This window comes from Echiichthys vipera, assembly GCF_963691815.1.
Source record: "Echiichthys vipera genome assembly, chromosome: 11".
Lineage (NCBI taxonomy): Eukaryota > Metazoa > Chordata > Actinopteri > Perciformes > Trachinidae > Echiichthys > Echiichthys vipera.
In genome coordinates this window covers 2,345,863-2,371,135 of record NC_139836.1, presented here as the reverse complement: position 1 = coordinate 2,371,135, position 25,273 = coordinate 2,345,863, and the positions used below count along the sequence as shown (strand labels likewise).

Below are 25,273 nucleotides of genomic sequence, written 5' to 3'. Positions count from 1 at the left end.
GTTGTGTTTCCATAATAGCAGCCAATAGCGTTGCTGGTTGCCAGGGTTGTCTGTTGTTGGGTGCAGCTACTGTAGGCTGGCACTGGGTGAAATGGAGTTAGCCAATCCTGCAGCTGCTTGGGAGCCTCAGTGAAGGGGGCGTTCTTTGTCCCAGCAGCTGAGTGAGCGGAGACGGGCAACAACCAGAGTCACTATAGGCCGAGCATTCACTCCATGGACTGAGAGAAAGGAGAGGAACGCCATTCAAACGCACGCCCACATGGCTACGCTGCTCCTGGATGCTAACATCACTTTCATCTGCACTTAGCTGGAATGGCTAATGCTAACGGCTAACGCTAACTGTCAGTCAAACTCCTCTAATCCTTGTTTTTATGGTGTGATTTTCTGGAGGGGACGGGTTCAAACAGGCTCAAACAGACTCCGGTCTCCTGGAGCTACTGGGCCGGGTCTGACCAACCTGGCAACCCCACTGCTGGACTTATTTTTTGTTGTTGCGACTACGATCTTGAGACACTAGATGGTGGTGTTCTGCTCATTCTCCACACTCAACCTTTAAGGCTCAGGTCGACCCACGACTTATTGTCTCTGCTTCTTCTAGTCAAACGTAAGGCTTCAGTAAACTGCTGTTGGCTGTAAACATGTGAAAGCACCAATCTTCTTCTTTCCATTTCACGAGGAGTGGCCCCCGTTGTTGGAGTGTGAACCACAGTTGTGAGTCAGTTGTTTCGGTTGCTGGTTGATTGCATTCACGCTGCAAATGAAACGCTGTAAGGTGCGTTCTGAATCGAGCCCAGAGCACTCAGCTTGTGTTGTCCCTCATCCGGCTGCGATTGCCATCTTCATATATGCCCAATGGGGGGTGGGGGGTGTGTCCCTGTTCTGGGACAGCTCCAAACGCAGTCAGGTATGAACACACCTGAGAGGGACGCTCATGTTCATGCTCACAGGTGACGCTTGTAGATGTGAGAATGGTCTTTTGAATTGTGCCATTTCTGTTCTTCCTCTTGATCTCCATCTGAACGGACCGTTTATTGTAATAACGTATATTCATTTAACATAAATGTCACACCAAATCATTTTTGTTTAAAAGCAATTATTTTCTGCTAAACGGCACAATCTGCACAGTGTGACGGCTGTTTTATTAAACACAATAACAGCTAAAGTTATAAATGTTAAATATTTATTAACAGCATGATATTTTTCAACAAAGCCCTAATTTATATTTTCCAATTACGAGCGGATGAAGTTTGAATCCCTGGATCAGCTTTTCAGCATCTGGGAGGCAAAAGTAAATGATTCATCATCTTCATGCAGGATTATTTCCAAAGTGATCAGATACCCAGACTTTTCTTACAGAGACAGTCCCGACGTCACTGGACGACCCTGAGCGTTTAAACTTAAACACAAGCGACTCCTCAGATTTGTCTTATTAATCAGAATCAGAAGGTCACAGCAAGAAGGTTCCAGGTTTGCATCCCGACCTCGGCCTTTCTGTGCGGAGTTTGCATGTTCTCCCCGTGTGTGCGTGGGTTTTCTCCGGGTTCTCCGGTTTCCTCCCACAGTCCAAAGACGTGCAGGTCTTCGGTTCATTGATGACTCTAAATCACCCGTAGGTGTGAATGGTTGTCTGTCTCTGTTCGTCTCTATGTGTCCTGTGATAGACTGGCGTCCTGTCCAGGGTGGACCCCGCCTCACGCCCCATGTCAGCTGGGATCGGCTCCAGCACCCCCGCGACCCGACAGGGACAAGAGGTTGAAGATGAATGAAGATGAATGATGAGAATCAGAATCGGGTTTATTGCCCAGGCAATTTTCATTACAAGGAATTTGACTTGATTGGACGATGCCTACCTAAATATAACCATGAACACAAGCAAACTAAACACACATGAAATATAAGTAATTAAAGCTGCCAGATGTGTGTTCTGCTTTGAGAGGCAATGCTAACTACTGCTAACTAGCTACAGTGTGCTTCTGCTGCACTCAGTTCTCTGCATCTCTCTGATCTTTAGTTTGTGTATCCACTTTTTTTGTGCTATGAACGCAGCAGCTAAACAAACTCCGACGGCTCATCGTGTGTAAGAAGCTTAATTGCTTCTTCTAACGTCCCGTTTAACAACATGAATCCATCTTTCAGGCTCCACTCAAATGTTATTAATGGGTCCAAAGTGTTTCATTTGACACAAACATGTGTTTCATGTTTATTTCAAGAAAATAATGCACTAATTATTTATTCTACCAAAGGAGCTCCTGTCCAAGTTAGACCTTAATACTGCTCATGTACTAACCCCTGTCGGGGTCGCGGGGGGGTGGAGTCGATCCCAGCTGACATCGGGCGTGAGGCGGGGGTCCACCCTGGACAGGACGCCAGTCTATCACAGGACAGATAGAGACAAACAGAGACAGACAACCATTCACACCTACGGGTAATTTAGAGTCATCATCAGGGCGGCTGTGGCTTGGTGGGAGAGTGGGTCGTCCTCTGTTCGAAAGATTGGTGGTTCGATCCCCATCTCCTCCCGGTCCACATGTAGAAGTGTTCTTGGGCAAGACACTGAACCCCGAATTGCTCCGCGTGCTGCGCATGGGTGTGTGAATGTGGTGTGAATGGTTAGATTAGATTAGATGGTGTGTAGATGTCCACTGCCATCAGTGTGAATGTCTGTGTGAACGGGTGAATGTGACAAACACTGTGAAGCGCCTTGAGTAGTCAGATGACTAGAAAGGCGCTATAGAAGTACTATAAGTACAAGTCCATTTACCATCAATGAACCGAACACCTGCACGTCTTTGGACTGTGGGAGGAACCTGGAGAAGAGGAAGAGTCTCTGTGACTTTGAATTGTGAAGGAGGCAGTGATCACGAACAGTCTGTAAACATGTAAAACACGTGTTGGTTGTTGTTGCAAAAAGAGATTTATGTCCAAATATCTGCTCACATTCAGCAGCACAAGAGGAAAAAAGTTAAATATACAACATGTCGCACTGAAAGTGGAATGTCAGATGGATAAGCACGACAAATGCACTCCTTACACACACACACACACACACACACACACACACACACACTGAACATTTCCTCTGGATCCAGCAGACTCCCCGGGGAGGAGAGCGACAGACACAGACACAGAGAGGAGGAAATGGAAAAAGAGGTTTTGGATGCAGAGGGTGGATTGGACGCGACAATTTTCCGCCCCGCGGGGGCGACATGCATGGCCGGTCTAATCCTCTAAGGAGGGCACGACAAGGGGGGCACTCTCCACACCTCAGGGGTCACAGAGCAACACAGTGTGTGTGTGTGTGTGTGTGCCCCTCGCTCCAGCGTCGAGTGCTTTGTGTCACCTCTAAGACACCTGAAATGCCACCTGCAGGATGAAAAGAGGGGAATCGTCCCAATACATATTTTCTTTTTAAGGTAGTATTTTTGAAATACTGTTTTATGAATAAATGAGGGGAAGAAACTCTATTTGAAGCTCTTTCATTAGACAGCAGCAGAGGAAGAGACTTTGGTTACAGCTTAAAACAATAAAGCAGCAGGATTTGTTTTTAGTGTTGTCAGAAAATCTTTTTTCCACATTTCTGATCCATCAACAATAAGTAAGATACCTTACGAAATATTCTGTTTAAGGCTGTGAAATGGATGTAGGTGTCTGTGATTAGTTCATTTCAGACAGTGGTTAGCACTGTCGCCTCACAGCGAGAGGGTTCCTGGTTCAAATCCCTTCTGTGTGGAGTTTGCATGTTGTCCCCGTGTCTGCGTGGGTTTTCTCCGGGTTCTCCGGTTTCCTCCCACAGTCCAAAGACGTGCAGGTGTTCGGTTCATTGATGACTCTAAATCACCCGTAGGTGTGAATGGTTGTCTGTCTCTGTTCGTCTCTATGTGTCCTGTGATAGACTGGCGTCCTGTCCAGGGTGGACCCCGCCTCACGCCCGATGTCAGCTGGGATCGGCTCCAGCCCCCTGTGACCCCGACAGGGACAAGAGGATGAAGATGAATGAATGAAAAACGTTGGTGGTTAAGTTTAGACGACAAACGGTGAAGAGAAGATTAGAGGGACAGCACTTCTGTACAGCACGAGGTTCAGATTCGATGCTAGTTTCCGGTTTGATTCCTAACCCCAACCTACATTTCGTTGCCTCTTTAGTCCGTACACAGTCTCTTTGTATGAAACATGTAACATCCAGATAATCAGCGTAGCACGGATCCGGCTGTGTGAAGATTGCGCCCGAGGCTTCTGTTGATGGGAACACAGATAGGAGGAGCATCCTTCCACAGAGATGCACCTGATATCCAAGTTCCAGCTGCTTTCTTTATTTATTTTTAAAAGCATTTCAACAGCTTTTCAACTCTTAGCAGCAGCAGCAGTAGATAAGGTACTGTGTTTGTGTATATATGAGCATCCCAGTGGGCAGTGATTCAGTACTTTGCAGGTCAAAAGACGTCTGGGGTAAAAAAGAGAGCATTTGTGTGTCTACACAAACATATTTCAACCTTATTTTGTTACCTGTGTGTCTGAAAAGTGCTCGTCTAAACGTGTGTTGAGAGTTCACGGCAGACAAAAAGACATGGAGCAAATGAGACGGATAGAAAGAGCGATAGAGGGAGAGAAGACCATTAGGAGGGAGGAGATAGAGAGTGAGAGTGATGGAGGTAACGGGAGAGACGGAGAGACGGAGAGGCCTGACAGTGGAGATTGTAAAGGACAGCTGAAGAGATCTGCAGGGAGCAGAGGGTGGAGGTGACTCCATCACACTGTCACTGTGCATTTCTCTGTGTGTATTGATCCTCTTACCTCCTGCCATCATAATGAATGATCCCGTGTGATAAGAGGTGTTGCAGCTGTGATCTGTGTTCTGCTGTGAGTCTGCATTTAAAAGCACCAGAGGAAACATTTAGCTTCAAATGGTGTTTGTCTTTAAGGGCGCGCTCACACTGTCCATTCGACCCAAGCCCGTGCTTTAGGGTGGTGGTCCGACCTCCCTCTTCCCACGCATCCCAGGCCCAATTGCACGGCTCGATTGCTTCTAGCTTATAAGGGCGCACTCACACTGTCCATCCGTACCGTGCCCAAGCACGTTTCACGGCTAAAGTCTAGTTCCTTTGACCAGTGTGAGTGCAACTGTCCACGGCCCGTTTGGGAGAAGTGGGCTTTAGTAAAGCATGTTTGCACGTGTACGAGCACGAGCGTGCGCACGTGTACAAGCACGAGGCCTACGGCGGTTCTGAGGTAATTTCCTGTGCGCCTGTTGGGACGTAGAAAAAAGAAGGAGGGACCATGCGCGGACATTTCAAACAATGGCGGTGAAAGGTTCACGTTGGTGTGATGCGGAGGTGGAGTGTTTACTGCAGATTTGGTCGATGAAAAGATTCAAAAACAGTCGACAAGACGCACAAAAACTCCGAGGTCTACGGAAAGATCTGGAAACAAAGCCACGCATCGCCATGACGTCATCAATGCGTGTGACGTGTTACGGCGTGATGACGTATAGGCAGCAAGAAGCATTCGCCGAGACGCAGGTAGTGTGAGTACAAACGGGCCTGGAGGGGGGGGGCAAGGACCCTAAAGCACGGGGCCCGGGACGGAGGCACAGTGGGAGGGCGCCCTAAGTCATCACCCCTCTGAGATTTATTAAAAAAAAATATTTTCATCTTACAGAATCTGCAGTTAACACTCCACCTCCGCACCAGACCACCACGAACCGTTGGACACTTCTTTTTAAATGTCTGTTGTGGGGAACAGACGAATATAAATAGTCTCAGGACCGCTGCCAATGCTCATGCTCATACACGTGCACACGCTTGTGCCCGTACGTGTGCATCCATGCTTTACTAAAGCCTACCTCTCTCAACCGGGCCGCAAGTGGCAACTGTGCGCTACTACGCGCCAGGGATCGGTGCGCGCTGTACTCACACTGGTCAAACAAACTAGACTTGTGTCAAACTAAACAGTGGAGCGTGCGTGGGCATTGTACCGTTGGACAGTGTGAGTGCGCCCTAAGATGCTTTGTGGCTTTAAGATGTACTTTGAGTCATGTTTCAGTTACTTGTTGGATTTGTTCACATTTGTGACCTAACTGTAAATTTCACAGACCATCAAAACTCTGAGAGATCAAAATTTCTGTGTTTGTTTTGTTTTTAGATAAACTTGACTTAACTGAACACATCCAGGAGCATTTAGAGAGACGGTGGGGGTGCAGGTGTAAAGAATATAATATATGTAGTAAATAAACAGAGAACTCAGTTGAATAGATCATCCCCGTCGTCACCGATGCTCAGCTGCTTGAGTCAGTCTCTGCCCCACGTCAGCGTCAGATCGCTGCAGCCTTCATTTAAAAGAACAATCTCTTCCCCACTCTTCTGCCTCTCACACTAGATTGTATTTTCAGGCCCCGCTCGCTGTCAGCCAGTAAATAACTGTCTTATTTGGACGGCAGGTTTAGGAATTTGCTTTTTTAGCACAGCTGTGATTTTGTGGCGGCACGGCCAGAAGAGAAATTCAGTTTCGGTGGAAAGCTGTCGGAGATGAAAGCAGAGGGGAAACGACTGTTCAGAGAGAGATCAACCTCTGGCTCAATTTTCTCTGGCCTCAGACGATTTACCCATCATGCCCCTTTAGCAGCACAACCCCCCCCCCCCCCCCCCCAACCTGTAAATTGACCACTTTGTTCATCCAGGAGACAGAAATGTGAGCGCTGTCACAGCTGTTTCTCTGAAGTGAGAATAAGAAATCAAAGATGTGGAAGAAGCAGAGAGGAGGAAGGTGGACTGAGACTTTGTTCGGTGACCTCGATTCTCCTGGAAGAGTTTCTTTCTTCTCTTCTCTTCTTCTTATTTTTGATAAATGAAAAGAAAACAGAAGAAAGGGACTTGAACGGAGGTATAAAGTGACCTTGCCTCAGTCTCCTTTTTCTGATTGTTTAATGTAAAAGAAAGACAAACTTTCCAGCTCCTCTTGATGTCCGTGACGTCACGTCGCCGTGGCCGAAGCTTTTCTTCTGTTCGATGAAACGGCGTTGACGCAAACATGACCGTGTGTGCAAAGAGGCGACACGATGATAAATAACACTTTACTTCCACACACAGATGAGCACAGTGTGTTACGACGCTGCAGCTACGTTCCAGTGACCGTAGCTGCGGTGGTCACTGGGTACACACCACTGACAGTGTGATTAGTCAGTGACACATCGAGAGTTTGACTACAAACCCGGTGAAAACGATGGAATCACGAGTCTTGGAGGACGTTCGAAAGGTTCTGGCTTTGAAAGAAAGTGTTGGTAACAATTACTGGAAGTGTGTCTCTCTCTGTCCATCTCTCTGTCTTTTCTCTCTCTCTCTCTCCTTCTCTTCCTCTCTCCGGTGCAGACAGATGTGCGTCCTCCACAGAGCTGGGTCTGTCTGTCGTTCCTGTCTGTTATAGTGAAGGTTTTCAACGCCACCGTACTCTACGGGGGAATTGTTGGGTCTCTGTAAATCATAAAGAAGTCATTGAGTGTGGTCTTTACCTACTCCGTAAAGTGTCCTGAGATCACTTTGGTTATGATTTGACACTATAAATAAAACTGAATTGAATTGAATTGAGTATGAGCAGAGGCAGAGGTGGACGGGTCTTCGCGAATGTAGAAGGGGACAAAGTAGTGACATCCAAACAAAGCTTCATGAAGCTTTATGAAGTTTTGTTTCCACTAGAAAAAGTCACTCAAACTACCGTGAATAACAGCCAGTGCACCGGCCAATGGCTGTGAAAGAGCTCATTTGGCATGTGGATGAGAAAGCGCTGCATCGTTTCACCAAACGCCTCGGAGAGCTGTTGCACCGAGTGGACTGACGTGAATCACGGCTCCAACAGGAGAAATGTGAATCGAGACAAGGGAGAGGACGGTTAAACTCCTTAAAGAGGGTAAATCATCACGCGGTGTTCACACAGCTGTGTCTCAAATATGGACCGAGTGGCTGCATGTGCTGCACTGCGAATCCTTGCACCGGCGCCTCACAGGGAGAGGGTTCCTGGTTTGAATCCCGGCTGGGGCCCTTCTGTGTGGAGTTTGCATGTTGTCCCCGTGTCTGCGTGGGTTTTTTCCGGGTTCTCCGGTTTCCTCCCACAGTCCAAAGACGTGCAGGTGTTCGGTTCATTGATGACTCTAAATCACCCGTAGGTGTGAATGGTTGTCTGTCTCTGTTCGTCTCTATGTGTCCTGTGATAGACTGGCGTCCTGTCCAGCGTGGACCCCGCCTCACGCCCCATGTCAGCTGGTATCGGCTCCATCCCCTAGCGACCCCGTCAGGGACAAGAGGCTGAAGATGAAATGTAGAGGGTTGGACTCTTTAAGGTGTGTGTCTCTGTAGACGCACACGCAAACCCACACTGGAGCTCAGCAAAGTCAACAACACCAGAAGCTCTCGTTAAAAGTCTTGCATCATATTTTCCCGTGTAACACCATCGTTTCCAAAGATGCACCTTTCGTGGAGCCGTGCCCGTGCCAGTCACCGCGTCTCCTCGACACTGAAACCACTTTCAAACCTCGCTGGTTTTAAAACAAGAGTCTCTTCTGGATTATTTCCAATCGTTCATCGGACAATGAAGTGACTGATATGACTCAGCGTTGCCAAGCAGCCAATTTCCACATTGCACAGTCAGCAGAAAGTGTTGTGTGGGCTTAAGTGGCACTTGATATTTAAAATGTAAATAAAATGAGGGAGAGTGTGTCTGTCAGGTCAGAGCTGAGAAAGCTTTTATACTGGACACACAGCTCAGGAGGATCCTGCCAACGCCACCTGGACTCCGCCCACTCCTGACCCGACTCACCTCGATGCTCACCGCGTTTCTTCTCCTCTCGTCTCTCTCTTCGTTTTCACTTCTGCTCTCTCTCTCTCTCTCTCTCTCTCTCTCTCTCACACTTACTGTGATTAGGTTGGGTGAGAGCCAGAGAAAGCTCTTACAGTGGTCACATCAGCCTGGCTCTGCTTCATCAAACACACACACACACACACACACACACATACACACACATACACACACACACACACACAGACACACACACACACACACACACACACACACACACACACACACACAGACACGCATACACACACACACGCACGCACACGCAGACACACACTCACACGCACGCACACACACACACCCACATACATTGGCACAAACACAACATATGGAGATTCAGGAACGCACACACACACACGCACACACACACGCACACACACACACACACAAACTTCTCTGCTGTTAGATTTGTCATTTTTGCTAAGCAGCGGGTAATCAAGCATTCGTGTGTGTACGAGCACGAGGCCTACGGCGGCTCTGAGGTCATTTCCTGTGCGCCTGTTGGGACATAGAAAAAAGAAGGAGGGACCATGCGTGGACATTTAAAACAATGGCGGTGAAAGGTTCACGTTGGTGTGATGCGGAGGTGGAGTGTTTACTGCAGAACACCAGAACTGCCAGAGTCTGGGGACATGGACACGCGAGACAAATGAATAATATATTACTGTTGGTCAAACTGACCCTATTAAGACAGGGGAGGCCGCAATCACAGTCTTTAGATTATTAATGAGTGAGTTCCTTATTGGACACTATGGAAGGAAACTCAAAGCTGTCGTCCTACTTTCTATTTAAAATAGAGGGATGAGCATGTTCTCATAGAACTGGGGTGACATCCAGGTAACTACCACATGTCCCCAGCAGACTGACAGTAAACAGGAAGACACACAAGGCAACAACGCAGAACTCAGGACACCATAGATGTCGTATTGTCGATGTCGATGTTGATGTCGACAATTCTTACAGTTCTGAAACTGTGACGTTCCTGATATCCCAAATTGTTAAAATACAGCGTAAACATCATCCCAGAGTGTTTTTTGGCAAATACACTCATAAAATAAACTATTAATGGTGAAATCCCGGAGAGTCACATAGAGCGCACTCACACTGTCCATCCGTACCATGCCCAACGGCTAAACTCTAGTTCGTTTGACCAGTGTAAGTGGTCCAAGGCTTGTTTGGGAGAGGTGGTCTTTTGTAGAGCACGTTTGCACATGTACGAGCACGAGCGTGCGCACGTGTACGAGCATGAGACCTACGGCGGTTCTGACGTAATTTCTGTGTGCCTGTTGGGACGTAGTAAAAAAGAAGGAGGGACCATGCGCGGACATTTCAAACAATGGCGGTGAAAGGTTCACGTTGGTGTGATGCGGAGGTGGAGTGTTTACTGCAGATTTGGTCGATGAAAAGATTCAAAAACAGTCGACAAGACGCACAAAAACTCCGAGGTCTACGGAAAGATCTGGAAACAAAGCCACGCATCGCCATGACGTCATCAATGCGTGTGACGTGTTACGGCGTGATGACGTATAGGCAGCAAGAAGCATTCTCCGAGGCCCAGGTAGTGAGAGTACAAACGGGCCTGGAGGGGGGGGACAAGGACCCTAAAGCACGGGGCACGGGACGGAGGCACAGTGGGAGCGCGCCCTCAGTTTGCAGTTGCGGCACTAAAACAACTCGGACGCTCCTCCCTGATGTCGATGCACTGGCAGCACCATGCAGCAACGACGTGGACCTGAGCAGTGTACTGACCTGTTCTGCTTCACACCAGCTTCTGTTTTAACGCTTTAGTAAGTTTGTGTATGAGCAACATACAGCCAACAAATCCAGTGTGGTCCTCCACAACCTCACCACACAGTCGACAAACGTCTTTACATCCTCCCTGTGGGGTTTCCAGGCCCCCCCTGACACTTTTGAGCTTTAGCGCCGCCCGTGACATCTGGGATCGCATTAAAGAAATGCAAACAATCCAGAGCATTTCTCCCCCTCATCCCAGAGTGCACGTGTGCTGGACCGTCCCCCTGCTGCTCTACTACTCACACCAGATACTTCCAGACGTGCGCTCACGTGACTCTGTCTTGACTCGTCGCTCCGCAGGAATCTTCACTGTTTACTTAAGTGTGCGTTTTTAATGGCCTTTAACACACTAGCTGGTCATTTCCTACAGGAAACAGTGTCTCGTAAACGTGTGTGTGTGTGTGTGTGTGTGTGTGTGTGTGTGTGTGTGTGTGTGTGTGTGTGTGTGTGTGTGTGTGTGTGTGTGTGTGTGTGTGTGTGTGTGTGTGTGTGTGTGTGTGTGTGTGTGTGTGTGTGTGTGTGTGTGTGTGTGTGTGAGAGAGAGAGAGAGCTCATTTTATTGAGGTTTGTGTGCACTTTAGATCAAAGGAACTAGTGGATTATAACCACACACACACACACACACACACACACACACACACACACACACAAACAAAGTGCCGTTGCTGTTGAAACCATGCTGACAGTCGTCTCCATAAATGAGAAGCGTAACAATAATAAGGAAACATGCTCGTGATGTCAGATCATCAAACACCTGTTATTCATTTTGCATCCTTTCTTTCTTCAGCATTTTATTCTTGAACACTCAGAACAGAGCGACTCGTTGTCTGTGTATTATCTCAATCAGGAGAGAGGGGTGTGTGTGTGTGTGTGTGTGTGTGTGTGTGTGTGTGTGTGTGTGTGTGGCTGCTAATAGGCCCTTCTAGTTACCGTGTTTTTAGTTAGTGGGGAATTCATCATTTCCTGACAACTGTGAAAACACTAAACAAACAGGAGAGTCTCTCCTCTCTAATTATACTGTACGCTCCAGCACTTAAACCTATTAGCACCGGAGGGCTGTGTGTGTGTGTGTGTGTGTGTGTGTGAGAGTGTCTGTGTGTGTGTGTGTGTGTGTGTGTGAGAGAGAGAGAGAGAGTGTGTGTGTGTGTGTGGTCCAAGTGCTGATGTTGTGTGTAGTTGATAAAAACTGTGTTGATGGTGCTTCTAATTACTCTGTATACACACCTGCTGGCTGCTTATCATACTGCAATATATATAAATATATGTACACACACATATATATAAATATATACATATACACACACACACACACACACACACACACACATATATATATATATACTCAACCTTTATGATTCAGAAAGTTGAGTTGAGAGGATTTTTGAGTATTGAAGGTCAGCCGTCGTAACGACATATTTGTTGTTTTAAACCTTTAATTGTTAACCTTTTGTTTCTCACGTTGACTTTACAGACACTGTTTTTACTATTTACTCAATAAAAAGAAATAAAAACAGAAGGAAAGTTTATTTAAGCACAATTCAACAACAAAGAAATTCAAAGTGCTTCACATAAAACATTAAAAGCATCGGGAGAAAAAATACACATATACATTTAAAACACTTAAAAATGTCATTTTTAAAACATATGAAAGGTTTCAAACACATAAAAGGTCATTTTTAAAACATATAAAAGGTTTCAAACACATAAAAAGGTTATTTTTAAAACATATGAAAGGTTTCAAACACATAAAAGGTCATTTTTAAAGCATCAAAGATGGCTACAGTTACAGAAGTCACCGTGCAGTTCACTGAAAAGTCTCCAGTCTGGATTTAAAGAAGTGAGAGTTGCAGCAGATCTGCAGTTTCCTGGAAGTTTGTTCCAGATTTGTAAAAACTGATGCTTGAAGGAAGAAAACAAATATCTAAAAACAATGTTTGTTCATGTTCTAACTGTTAAGACAGTTCAGTTCAGTTTGGTTTGGTTTCATTGATCGTCCACAATGTGGAAATGTGTCTTTGGTCTCATAAAAGCAACGAGCAGCAACACTTACACACAAACATCCTCAGGGCAAAGAGCAGGACAGCAGCAGCAACAACAGTAAAAACACATCAACGGGACGTGGTGTTCACTGCTCCTATGGCACACATTATGGTGTGTGTGTGTGTGTGTGTGCGCGCGTGCACGTGTGTGTGTCTCAGTCTCACAGACCACAGTAATGAACAGGGTCTATCTCTGTGACCTCTGCGGTACGGAGTGGCAGGAGGGTCAAACCTGATCGATGGCTCCGTGACTCTTCCTCTTGTTGTGTATTCATTGTGAGGAAACTCTATCTGAGCCCTTAAACATCATTACACACACAGCAGGACACAGTATACACAGTATATACAGTATATACAGTACATCGGTCCCAAAGGCTCGGTGCAGGATGACATGCTACAGCACAGTACAGGGAGGGCTGTTTTTAGCATTGTGCAAATATTCAGTCCTTCTGTACCAACAGTTCTGTTGTTTTTTCATGTTAATTTACTTTATATTATAAAGCTGTTTGTCTTTTTGCAAGAAAGGAACTTTTAGAAACATTGAAACCCAGTGAAAATACATCTTAACAGTTCTTTTTTGTTTAGTAAATCTGCAAAAAAGCCTGTATGGTTGACTTTTGTGTCTCTACTTTACAAACAATAAGAAAGTGTAAAGACTTGTTTACTGTTTGGCTCTTTGGGTGCTATATCGATGAATGGAGCTGCAACTAACAGTTAAATGGTAAACGGACTTCTATAGCGCCTCTCTAGTCTTCTGACTACTCAACGTGCTTTCACAGTGTTTGTCACATTCACCCGTTCACACAGACGTTCACACTGATGGCAGTGGACATCTACAGACCATCTAATGTAACCATTCACACCACATTCACACACCCATGCACAGCACGCGGAGCAATTCAGGGTTCAGTGTCTTGCCCAAGGACACTCCGACATGTGGACCGGGGGAGGTGGGGATTAAACCACCGATCTCTCAAATGGAGGACGACCCACTCCTCCACAAAGCCACAGTCCTCAAAGATCTTCAGTTTACTGTCACAGAGGAGGAAGGAAACCAGGAAATATTCACATGAATCAGAGAACTTTGACTCAAACGGATTCATCGATTATCAGAATCGTTGGTGATTCATTCAGTAGTTGACGACTCATTTATGAAGCCATGCATCGATGGATATAAGAAGCAGTGTGTCGAGAACAGACGGCTCTCCTACCTGTCCACATTAGCTACCCAGCACACGGAGCTCCACAGGCTGCCCGTCAGTCTGCTCCCCCCAGCTGGGAGCTCTGATCGCTGGGGAGACGGCCGCAGGGCTCTGGAGAGTGCAGCGTGAGCTCTGAGTGTCTGATAGAACGGCTCGCTGCTCCGTTAGCTTTATAGGAACACCGTGCACCTTCACGTGCACACACATGCTCATCTGTTATGGGTAAATGAATGTATAGCATCATGCTGTTGCTCATAAACTGGCTTATCGGTTTCCTTTGTGTGGTGTCGTCGTAGTTTGGCTGCAAATTCCTCTTCCTGTTTTTTTATCTTTTTGCCCATTTTCTGTCCAGTGTGTACTCATCATGCACTCGTGTGTGTGTGTGTGTTTTGTGTGTGCAGGCGGTGCCGAAGCCTATTGCCATGGAGCCGTGTTGGGGGAGCAGAGCAGGTGTTCTGACGGTGCTGCTGTATCTGCCCAGAGTCCCGTCTGGAACCCCTCCACCCGGACAGTCTGGTATGACTCACACAAACACACGCTGACACACACAGGCCGATCAACCGGATCATTGTGGTTTGGTTGGATATTTGTTCATCTGTCCCAAATAATCATTCAAAGTTTTGTTTGTGTTTAAATGAATGATGACTTCCTAAAGTTACACAGTCATGGCAGTTTCATGTATGGGCTTCAAATACCAGGAGCCGGCTGCACCAACAGGGCTCAGGTCTGCTCTCAAAGACATATTTAACCCATTTAAATCCAGGTTTGGGTCACGGCGGTGTCGGCGTTTTGTTCCAGGAGCAGTGTTTGGCCCGTCTCTGTAGGTTCTGAACACATGGCCCACACTGCCCTGACCCACACTTGGATTAAAATGGGTCAAATGTCCCTTTAAAATAACTTGTGCCATCCAGATTTAAGCCTTCTTGTCACTAAGACTGGGTGTAAGTCTTGCACCTCGTTGGGAGCAGACGTGAATAATGTTACACAAGAGTCACAGAGTCTCATCTTTGTCTACAGGAGCGAATTACAAACATGAGCATGAACCTCAGCTTGTTGAAAGTTCAAACGATCATTCGCAGGTAAAAAGTGAACTGCTGATGTGAGTGTGTTAGTTATCAAAGTGGTTAGCTCGATCATTGGCTGGTGAGCTGCAGCAGCAGGAGATAAACTCACCTGTAAATCTGTCTGTTCAGACGCTGATGAGGTCATTACTCGTTAATAACTTAACCTCGGTTAATGACACACTGTCCATCCATGAGTTTTAAGCTTTTATATCAATCAAACACACACACACACACACACACACACACACACACCCCTCCTGTACAGTATTCATTGTTGTTTATCGATGTCCGTGGAAAGTCCTTTTTCCTTTTTCTCTGATCCTCCATTAAAACGTTGTTGCAAACGATGTTGATGAGCGAGACATCCGGAGATTGTTGACCGTGTTTCGCAGCGGTCTCATTGGCATTCATGTGAAGGTGCAGCACTAAGACTGAGCTAAGAGTCAAACTAGGTTTAAGTTTGGTTGTTGCATCCAATGCAAAGTTCATTCTAAGAGAAATTAAGCACTTAGGCCTCCAGCCTCCTGCAGCTTCTGTGTGCCTGCTGCTACACATCTGGTTTTTATCACAATAGTTTTGAACGTAATCGTTGTCATATTTTCCTTGAACTATTTCTTTGGCTAGATGGTGGTGTAATGGTTAGCACTGTCGCCTCACAGCGAGAAGGTTCCAGGTTTGCATCCCGACTGGGGCCCTTCTGTGTGGAGTTTGCATGTTCTCCCCGTGTCTGCGTGGGTTTTCTCCGGGTTCTCCGGTTTCCTCCCACAGTCCAAAGACGTGCAGGTGTTCGGTTCATTGATGACTCTAAATCACCCGTAGGTGTGAATGGTTGTCTGTCTTTGGGTGTCTCTATGTGTCCTGTGATAGACTGGTGTACCCTGTTGTCAGCTGGGATCGGCTCCAGCCCCCCGCGACCCCGAAAGGGACAAGTGGTTAATGATGAATGAATGAATAAACACTTCTTTGGAGGAGGATTTCTTTCTGATTTGAAGTTTGCCTATGGCAGTTTTTTGTATGCTCTGCATGAGTTGTCCAGTGCACAACATGATGCTTTTTATTTTATGCTGCTTTGTGCTGATCATTTAGGAAAGGCAGGTGCATCATCACCGGCTGCAGCTGCCAATACCAGCACACAGTATTTACGTCCAACTGTCTGACTGTGAATGTTCCTTTTTACGATGAAGCGTTAACAGACATCAACTCTCCCACTGGTGATGTCTCCATTTTCATTTCACGGTGGTGGTTGTTGTTGTAAACTGTCAGCTGTCTGAAACCCCACATCTTTGTCATCGCAGGCTCACAAAAAAGCAGCCGCAGCGTTTGGGATTTCTTTTACAAGTAGAGCAGATGTAGCGGGTGGTGCTTCTTGCGTGCCCCGCGGCGGCGTCCCCATCAGCTCACGTGTAAAAAACGGGCTCTGGCAGATGAAACACACTCAAAGATCCGAGGCATCGTCAAAGATGACTTGATGTTTCCTGCTGCTGTCCTCGTTACAGCGTCTGCTCAGAAGTGTAGAACGTTGTTTCACAGCCCGGAGGTTGAAGACACGTCTTCAGTCAACGCCGTCCAAAACAGGGTTCTGGTCCCTGATATGAGCCCAGAGTCTCAGGGGGTTATTTCCTTATCCTAATGTTCTGTAGATATTATTCACGTTGTACTCCGTAAGATTCCCATCGATTTAATTGCCTTTTAGGTTCATATCTATCACAGAGTGAGTTTTAAAAATGGTGATTGATCACGTGACCCACGAATGAAAGTCTTTTTGCTGAGTATTCAAATATCTGTGTCTGTGGAGACACAGACCACACAATCACACAAGTCAATCCCAAAGGAAGGAGCCTGACTGTTAGGGCGCCCTCCCACTGTGCGTCGGTCCCGTGCCCCGTGCTTTAGGGTCCTTGTCCCCCCCTCCAGGCCCGTTTGTACTCACACTACCTGGGCCTCGGAGAATGCTTCTTGCTGCCTATACGTCATCACGCCGTAACACGTCACACGCATTGATGACGTCATGGCGATGCGTGGCTTTGTTTCCAGATCTTTCCGTAGACCTCGGAGTTTTTGTGCGTCTTGTCGACTGTTTTTGAATCTTTTCATCGACCAAATCTGCAGTAAACACTCCACCTCCGCATCACACCAACGTGAACCTTTCACCGCCATTGTTTGAAATGTCCGCGCATGGTCCCTCCTTCTTTTTTCTACGTCCCAACAGGCGCACAGGAAATGACCTCAGAACCACCGTAGGCCTCGTGCTCGTACACGTACATGTACAAGCGTGCTTCACAAAAGCCCACCTCTCCCAAACGGGCCATGGACCACTTACACTCATCAAACGAACTAGAGTTTAGCCGTTGGACACGGTACGGATGGACAGTGTGAGTGCGCTCTATGTGACACAGGTTTTCACCATTAATAGTTTATACATGAAAAAATTGTCTCAACAGCTTATTTGATGAGTGTAGTTGCCAAAAAAGACCCTGGGATGATTTTTACACTGTATTTTAACTTTAACTTGGGATGTCAGGAACGTCACAGTTTCATAACTGTAAGAATTTGTCGAAAACACGATGGTGGATCTATGGTGACGTGAGTTCTGCGTTGTTGCCTTGTGTGTCTTCCTGTTTACTGTGTGTCTGGTGAGGACATGTAGTAGTTACCTGGATGTACCCCAGTTCTATGTGAACATGCTCATCCCTCTATTTTAAATAGAAAGTAGGACGACAGCTTTGAGTTTCCTTCCATAGTCCAATAAGGAACTCACTCATTAATAATCTAAAGACTGTGATTGCGGCCTCCCCTGTCTTAATAGGGTCAGTTTGACCAACAGTAATATACCATCATTTGTCTCGCGTGTCCTTGTCCCCAGACTCTGACAGTTCTGGTGTTTCAAAGGCGTTTCTTTGTTTTATATCTTTGTTACTGGAACAGCTTTGTGGTTTTTAAACTAAACTAAATCAGTGTGAAGTTAAAAACAGCGTCAGCTCCTCTCTGTTTTCATTCGTGATTGTATTGTTTCACTGCTGGAAGGCAGATTCGTAGGAAATTCAGCAGAACTCTTGAACTGCACTTTATCACTGCAGAACAGAAGAGCGTGACAGACATTTTACAGACCAACAATTTCCAGCGTATGGTCTAAATCAAAATGTTTTTATATTGTGATACCAGTTTGTTCGTTCCCTTAGCATCAGCATGTCTCTCGCAGTGATCTGATGAATTATTCAGATCAACTCTTGACACATGGCACCTCTGAAAGAAGGTCCGATGTGGTTAGACCTGCCTGGTTCCCATCCAACGCTTACTGTTGGATCAATTGTTCTTCTAAATGAGACATCCTGCCTTTCCACGGTCTCAGCTCATGTTGCAGTTATAGACGGATGACATGTGATATCCCCCAGTCGCTCCAGCCGACCACCACGCCGCTGTAGAAATCACTGGAAAGACAGCAGCACTTCCTCACAGACCTGACCGAGGCCTGGAGCATTATGCACTGTCAGCATGAGGCCAATCTTCTCTCCCGCAAGCTCATCTTCCACCTTGGTCTCCCAGACCTTTCTCTCTTTTTATTTTTCTTCCCCCCTGCAGCTTTTTTGCGGGGGCCTTGCTGTCAGTTTGTCTGATGGTAGTTTTGGCCTTTAGAAAATGGCCTGTATGTAACTGGAGCAGGTGTGAGAAGCCTCTGTTCCTCCAGGCAGGAAGCAAAGACTTCAACACGGTGAGTACCTGACAGAAGGAAACGAGCAGAGCAGACGGAAAATGGAGCACTTTGCAAGAAAGTGTTTTTTCTCCAGCCCGAAGGAGCTTTATGTTGAAGCCTTTAAAGCATATCAGTGTAGTCTAATACAGAGGAGGAGAAGGTGTCACTGTGTGTGAGAACGAGGGCGTAAGAGACAGAAAGGGAAAGTTCGCTCCACCCAGACGTAAATATGATGATAAACAAGAAATTCCCAGGAGATGTAATGCATTAGGAGACACTGGAGCTTATTCACTGTGAATATGAAATGATTGAGTCATTACCTGGAGCATGTGTCGTTAAATGGACTTCACCCTGACACGGTCTGTGTGAATGGAGCAGCTCAGTGTCCGGGCAACTGTGGCTCAAAGATAGAGCGGGTCGTTCATTCAGTCGAGAGATTGGCGGTTTGATCCCCGACTTCTCTGGTCTGCATCTCGGAGTGTCCTTGGGCACGACCCTGAACCCCAAACTGAGGATTTACCAGTAAGTGAGAACTTGTCTGACACGGACAAGTTAAAGGGCAACGCCAAACTCCAACTTGGGAGGAGGCTCGGGGTGGAGGATGGGTCTCAAAGCAAAGGACTTTGACTCAGGGGACCGATGTTCATGTCGTGGAAGTACTAAGACAAACCAGTCCAGTATGTCTAATCCTAACCAAGTCGTTTGGATACCTAAAGTCAACCATCACGGTCCAGTTCTGGTCTTCTGGTTTCGCAGCGTTAAATAGAACGTCATATTTTGTTTTCCGTAAGATATCATCGAACCCGTTCATGAGAACAAGTTGACCTGATTCGTCAGAGTTCATTTCAGTTTAAATGTGCGCACCGATGTTTGTGGTTGTGGTTGCTCTGAAGCTGTTGACTCTGGGTAAACTGAGAGATGTGATTGGTGCAAAGAACTGAGGGGCTGTCAGGCTCTGTATTTGTTGATTTGAGACTTGACGTTTTAACGTGAATGACACCAATAGATGGGCAGAAAGATGTAAGAAGTAACAGAAATAAGATTGTCTCAAGTCGTTCAAAAGGATTCGATCTTTGCACCATACTGTCTTTAAGACACAAACTGGCTGAACCCAAGTGGTTCTGCCAAAACATCAATCATGAAGTGAAGCAGACTCTGGGAGCTGTGTTTTGTCTGTGTTGTCACATTATGATAGTAGGCCGTTGGCAGAAGTCCAGCGCTGCATTTTCAGATGACAAAACTGCAGATAAATCCAGGTTAAGGACATTTAAATAGCTTAAAGACGGCGTCCGAGCATCAGAGAGAAAGCACTGGTTGTTTCTCTATTCACCACCATCATACTTCCTGATATTAGCTCATCATCATCACAGCTGACTCATTTTCAGGAAATTAGGGCCAATAAGAGGCCTGTCAGTTCTAGTCAGGCTGCTCTCTGGGGGGCATCCTGGCTCCTCTTGTTTTTCTCATCAAATCAATGAAATGGCTGTCGATCGAAGCCTTTACTCAATGGTTGTGTCTTCTTGTGCATTTGTGGAATGACCAGAGAGTCGGCCTTGATCACAGATACGAGCGCAAGCAATGCCGTGCATGCATACGTGTAACCACACATGATACAACTTCAAAGACACCAAAGAGCCAATAAAAGGAAAAGAAATCGCCCACCCATCATGCATCCCCAGACTCTGGCTCCTCTCCTCCTCCATCCTCCCACCCCTGCTCCCCAGAGAGCGTTCTGCATAGGGTCAGACAGCAGTCCTCCATTGATGTTAGCATGTACGAACGTGAAGCCACTGCGGGCTAGCTCCGCCCCCTCTCAGTGGGAGACACTTCAAGAGGAATCCTCGATGAGCGAGTCTATTTTAGCTCTTCTTCCCCCTGCACTTTCATCTCTTTGTTTTCTCCATGTCCTCCATCGCCCTGCTCCCCTGAGGTGTTACCAATAACTGACCCGTCATATGTAAGAGGGAGGAAAAGAGAAGACACCCATGTTGGTTTCACAGGAGGTAGACTGCAGCACCAGCCCCACAAGTTATACTTTCTTATTATACAGTTTCTCAGCTGCCACTTTCTTCACCCATATTGCTCACTGTCGTGTTTGTTCCTCGTATGGGGTGGGAAACTTTTGGGTGTCTCAGGATTCGATTGGTTTCAGATTCTTGGGTGTCACAATTTGATTCAGAATCGATTTTTGATTCTTAATGATTCCCGATTCTGAGCAGTGTAAATACAGAATACGGGCGCACTACAAATATGGGGCTGGCTAGTTTGACTACGGAGAAGCTAGTTTGACTACGCTCCGCAGTGGGCGTTTCTAGTGTGGCTGAAGTACTTGACTTTCATTTTGCAAACCTTGCATATTGAATGAGTCACGTCCAGCTCTGTCTTCCCTGGAGGTTGAGAAATATTAAGTGCGGCAAAAGACTTGTCTTCAATGACGGGCGGCTGGCAGTGATTGACTAGCCGGTAGCTTCCTGCAACAGTGTTTAAAGGAAGCCGTGAAGGACGGTGAGATGGAAAAAATAACCTAACCTGACCTAAGTGAATGGCATTTTGTATGTTTTGGTGATCAGTTCGGACCACACTGAGATTTACTCCCAGTGCCACAACCTCCAAACAGGAGACAGCAACACCTCCATGAAGATTCTCATAAATTCTGGATACTTTATCACATCGACAACAACTGGCATCAATTAAACTAATTCTATTGTTTTCTATATGTCGGTAGCAGTGGAGAGATTTGTCTGTGTTGCTGTGTGTTGACCGGCTGCATTGCGTCATAAGAAGCTTTCGTCTCAACATCCAAGATCCAGAAAACCGGCGATTTAATTGCTGTCACTCATGGGACTGAAGCATTTCAGCCTCCATCCCTTTGCAGTGCGTCCGTCATGTCCTATAGGACGATAAATGATGACACAGCCGGTGTTTTGGACCTGAAGTCAACAGAACAGTAGGTTTTTGTCTTTAAGGCGTTCTACCAACTTGACTAGTGGCGAGTTTGCGAGTTTGGTGATGGTTAGATTGAGCCCAAGATGGTCTGACAGATTGGTCAAATGCTAGCAGAAATGTGTGTTGACCCTCATGATGAAGCGGGAGCCTGAAAATCTCACCATTTACCATTTAATCTATGTTCCCAACTATCAACTGCAGAGACCCGCAACATGCTGGACGTACAGCATATCCCATCTGGCCTGGAAGAGACCTCGGAAAGTCCTGTGGCTGGGTAGAAGGGCATCTTGACATCGACATAATATCTTATTTTCATCTCATTCCCCTCAAACAGTGGAGCTGGTGAAGGCTCTTGGATGAGGAGGGAAACATGTGTCACTGGACATTGATACCAGTGCACCTGGCATTCACTCTCTGCTTGCAGTGCTTTGCACTTGTCTGACATTTTGCCATATCCCTGTATCCAAGTAAAAATATTCAACTTTCAAGTGCAGGTTGTTCTGTTGTAGCTCATGTACCAGCCTGCCTCTGCACTCCTGTAGCAACGCTTCACATGTCAAATCAACAACTGCACTATCCTGCAAGACAGTGCCTTTCCTCGGATACATGGCTTCTGCTTTACAGTTGTAGAAATAGACTGGCAAGAAAAAAGCAATGTGGGTAAAAAAAACATTTAACTGCCGGCTACAGCCCCCTCCATGTTGGACCAGGACGTCTGATTAGGGGTTACAAGGTCCCATAGTTGTCCGTAGTCCAACTTTACCATAAGACAAGTGCAGTGGTACTCACTGTCATCACCTCCGCTCCACTTCGATCTGCTCATGTAACGTCAGCGCTCAGGTGGAAATAATCAAATGGAGTCAAGACAGAAAGACTTGAGTTTGAATCAAACATACAAATGAAATGGTTGAAGGATTGAAAAAGCAGAAGGAGCGTCTCTCTCTCTCTCTCCCCCCTCTCCTCCTTTCTCTATTCTGTGTGATGAGATTACGAGCTGCAGAAGTAGCGGAGGTCTCTAAGCTCTCGTGTGGCTTTTTCTCCACTCTGATCTAGAGAGACAGAAACACGCTCGTCGTACAGATTGTGTTAAAAGCCAAATCGAATTCTCAGATATAATAATCATCTTTGAACGGTCCTTGGCCCAAATACCCAACCGGGAACCTCAGGGTACAAAGTGACAGTGAAGAGAGGAGCCTGTCTGCTGGTCGGGGTGTCTGACAGCTGTTGTCAGCCAAATTGCAGAGGACGACTTTCACATGGCGCTTGACTTCGAGGGAGCGACTCGCACAGGAGAGGAACAGCTTGACCACTGAGTGACTGTTTGGCTGATTCAAAGTCACAGTGGCCTGACATGATGGACACAGCGGGAGAAAAAGACTGACAGCCAGCGCTGGTGAAATAGAGGGAGGGAGGGGAGAAAGAAAGAGGAATAAAATCTTATTTTTGGCTCCAGTCGCCACTCTTCCATCTCCACAGCCTGTTTCCTGTCACTTTAACCTCTTTATGCTGTGCCTCCCACGGCCGCAGCTCTTTCATTGTTTTAATGTTTCGAATAAAATGAGACTCAATCAGTGGGTAATGGATTCACCAGGCACATGCACATGGTCTCAGTTTGGTGCAGTGGAGTTGTTGAGGAAGGAAGAGAAAGAGAAAGACAGTGGGCTTCATTTCTTCCCCTCTCTCTCTGTTCGCTCTCTTCGTTTTCACGTCTGCTCTCTCGCTCGCTCGCTCTCTAAATAGTGGGTCAATATAGACAGAGCGCAGCAGTATTCACAGCCGCCTTTTCTCGCGCTAATCTGCCTATTCAGCACCAAAGATAGAGCCAAATCTGAGAGAGAGAGAGGGGTAAGAAAGAGGTAGAAAACACAGGTACTGTAAGATGTTGAAAGTCTTTGGGGGTAAAAATAGAGAGAGACAAGAAAAGAAGTATTAAAAGGCTGAGAGGTTCGATTCCAGTCCTTAAAAAATACTCGTGAGTGAAAACAGGTGGAAAGTTGGAGAGGCAGAGACGGAGATAAGTGATTGGAGGAGTTGTTGAGTAAGTGCGGTGGGTGGTGAGAGTTCATGTCGTCGCCCCCTCACCCATAAAACCAGATTTGCATATTGCTGCAGCGAAAGCCGAGATGATAAGTCTTCATGGTTGTGCTTTGATAAATCCACTCCTGGTTTTTTCTGCTAAATCAACTGAGAAGTAGGAAGCAAATATAATCCACCCTCTCTCCCCTCAGCTCTGCGTTTATCCTTCCGTCCTCGCCACTCCTCTCTTTTCTACCCCTCTCCTCCATGTAGAGACAGTTACAGTCGATTGTTGCACTGTTTTTAGTCAAATTTATGACGTTTCAGCTCACCAGTTGTAGCATAACATTATTTTCAAACCCAATCTCTGTCTGTATCAGCCACAGTCGTGCTGGTGGAGCTGCTCTCGTGCATTTTATTCAAACAAAACACAGGACTTCCACGCAGGCAAGCAGGGTTCGTTTCCCGTTGTTCATGTCCAGGACGTACTAAACCCATCCACGACCTTTTTTCTAATCCTTACCGAGTCCTTTTAATGCCTAACCTTAACTGTGACCCTTTGTAGGCCAAATCCAGTCATGCACCGGTAGTTTTGGGGCCTTACAGCAAAAGCAACGGTCTGTCACCATCTTGCGGGTGACTTAAGTTCACTGTAAATGTAATGTAAATGCACCCCAGTTAGCTTAGGGCGCACTCACACTGTCCATTCGTACCATGCCCCCCCAGAGAGACGCTGTGGAGAATCCAAACACCGGAGAGTTCCTCTCCAAATCCTCCTCCATCCTAGAGACAAACGTGTCCCTGGTTCTGATCTTAGTGGAGACTTTGGTGCTGTTCTGGACTCTGATGCACCCTTCACTCTGCAGTTAGTGTCCTCACTGAGCAGAGGGTGCTGCTGGGAGCCCCTTCACTCTGCAGTTAGTGTCCTCACTGAGCAGAGGGGGCTGCTGGGAGCCCCTTCACTCTGCAGTTAGTGTCCTCACTGAGCAGAGGGTGCTGCTGGGAGCCCCTTCACTCTGCAGTTAGTGTCCTCACTGAGCAGAGGGTGCTGCTGGGAGCCCCTTCACTCTGCAGTTAGTGTCCTCACTGAGCAGAGGGGGCTGCTGGGAGCCCCTTCACTCTGCAGTTAGTGTCCTCACTGAGCAGAGGGTGCTGCTGGGAGCCCCTTCACTCTGCAGTTAGTGTCCTCACTGAGCAGAGGGTGCTGCTGGGAGCCCCTTCACTCTGCAGTTAGTGTCCTCACTGAGCAGAGGGGGCTGCTGGGAGCCCCTTCACTCTGCAGTTAGTGTCCTCACTGAGCAGAGGGTGCTGCTGGGAGCCCCTTCACTCTGCAGTTAGTGTCCTCACTGAGCAGAGGGTGCTGCTGGGAGCCCCTTCACTCTGCAGTTAGTGTCCTCACTGAGCAGAGGGGGCTGCTGGTTGCCCCTTCCCCGTCCCAAAGCACTCCCAGGCGCCACTTTCTCACTACATTTAGAGACTTTTCACAGCTTCATAGAACTGGATTTAGAAACAGAGCCTAGAGCAGTTTAGCTCCTTATTCAGAGCATCAGGAAAAAAGGGAGAAATCTGTGCTGGGCCTCATTCAGTCCCATGCATGTGGCTCAGAGTCCAGTTCAGTAAACAGTCTCTGGGTCCGTCTCTGTCCTCTCACGCAGCAGCACTGTTGTTGTTATGTGATGCCGC

The 25,273-nt window shown here is 46.9% G+C and overlaps 1 protein-coding gene across 1 annotated transcript in view; it reads left to right on the top strand.

Moving 5' to 3' along the window:
* Positions 1-25,273, top strand: part of LOC310953914 (attractin-like protein 1) — a gene marked incomplete at its 5' end in the record, with an annotated part of 258,550 nt that overhangs the window by 218,014 nt on the left and 15,263 nt on the right. Inside the window, one exon of the mRNA XM_083923179.1 lies at positions 14,275-14,389. Coding sequence (XP_083779305.1) covers positions 14,275-14,389 — 115 coding nt within the window. The remainder of the gene's footprint in view (positions 1-14,274; positions 14,390-25,273) is intronic.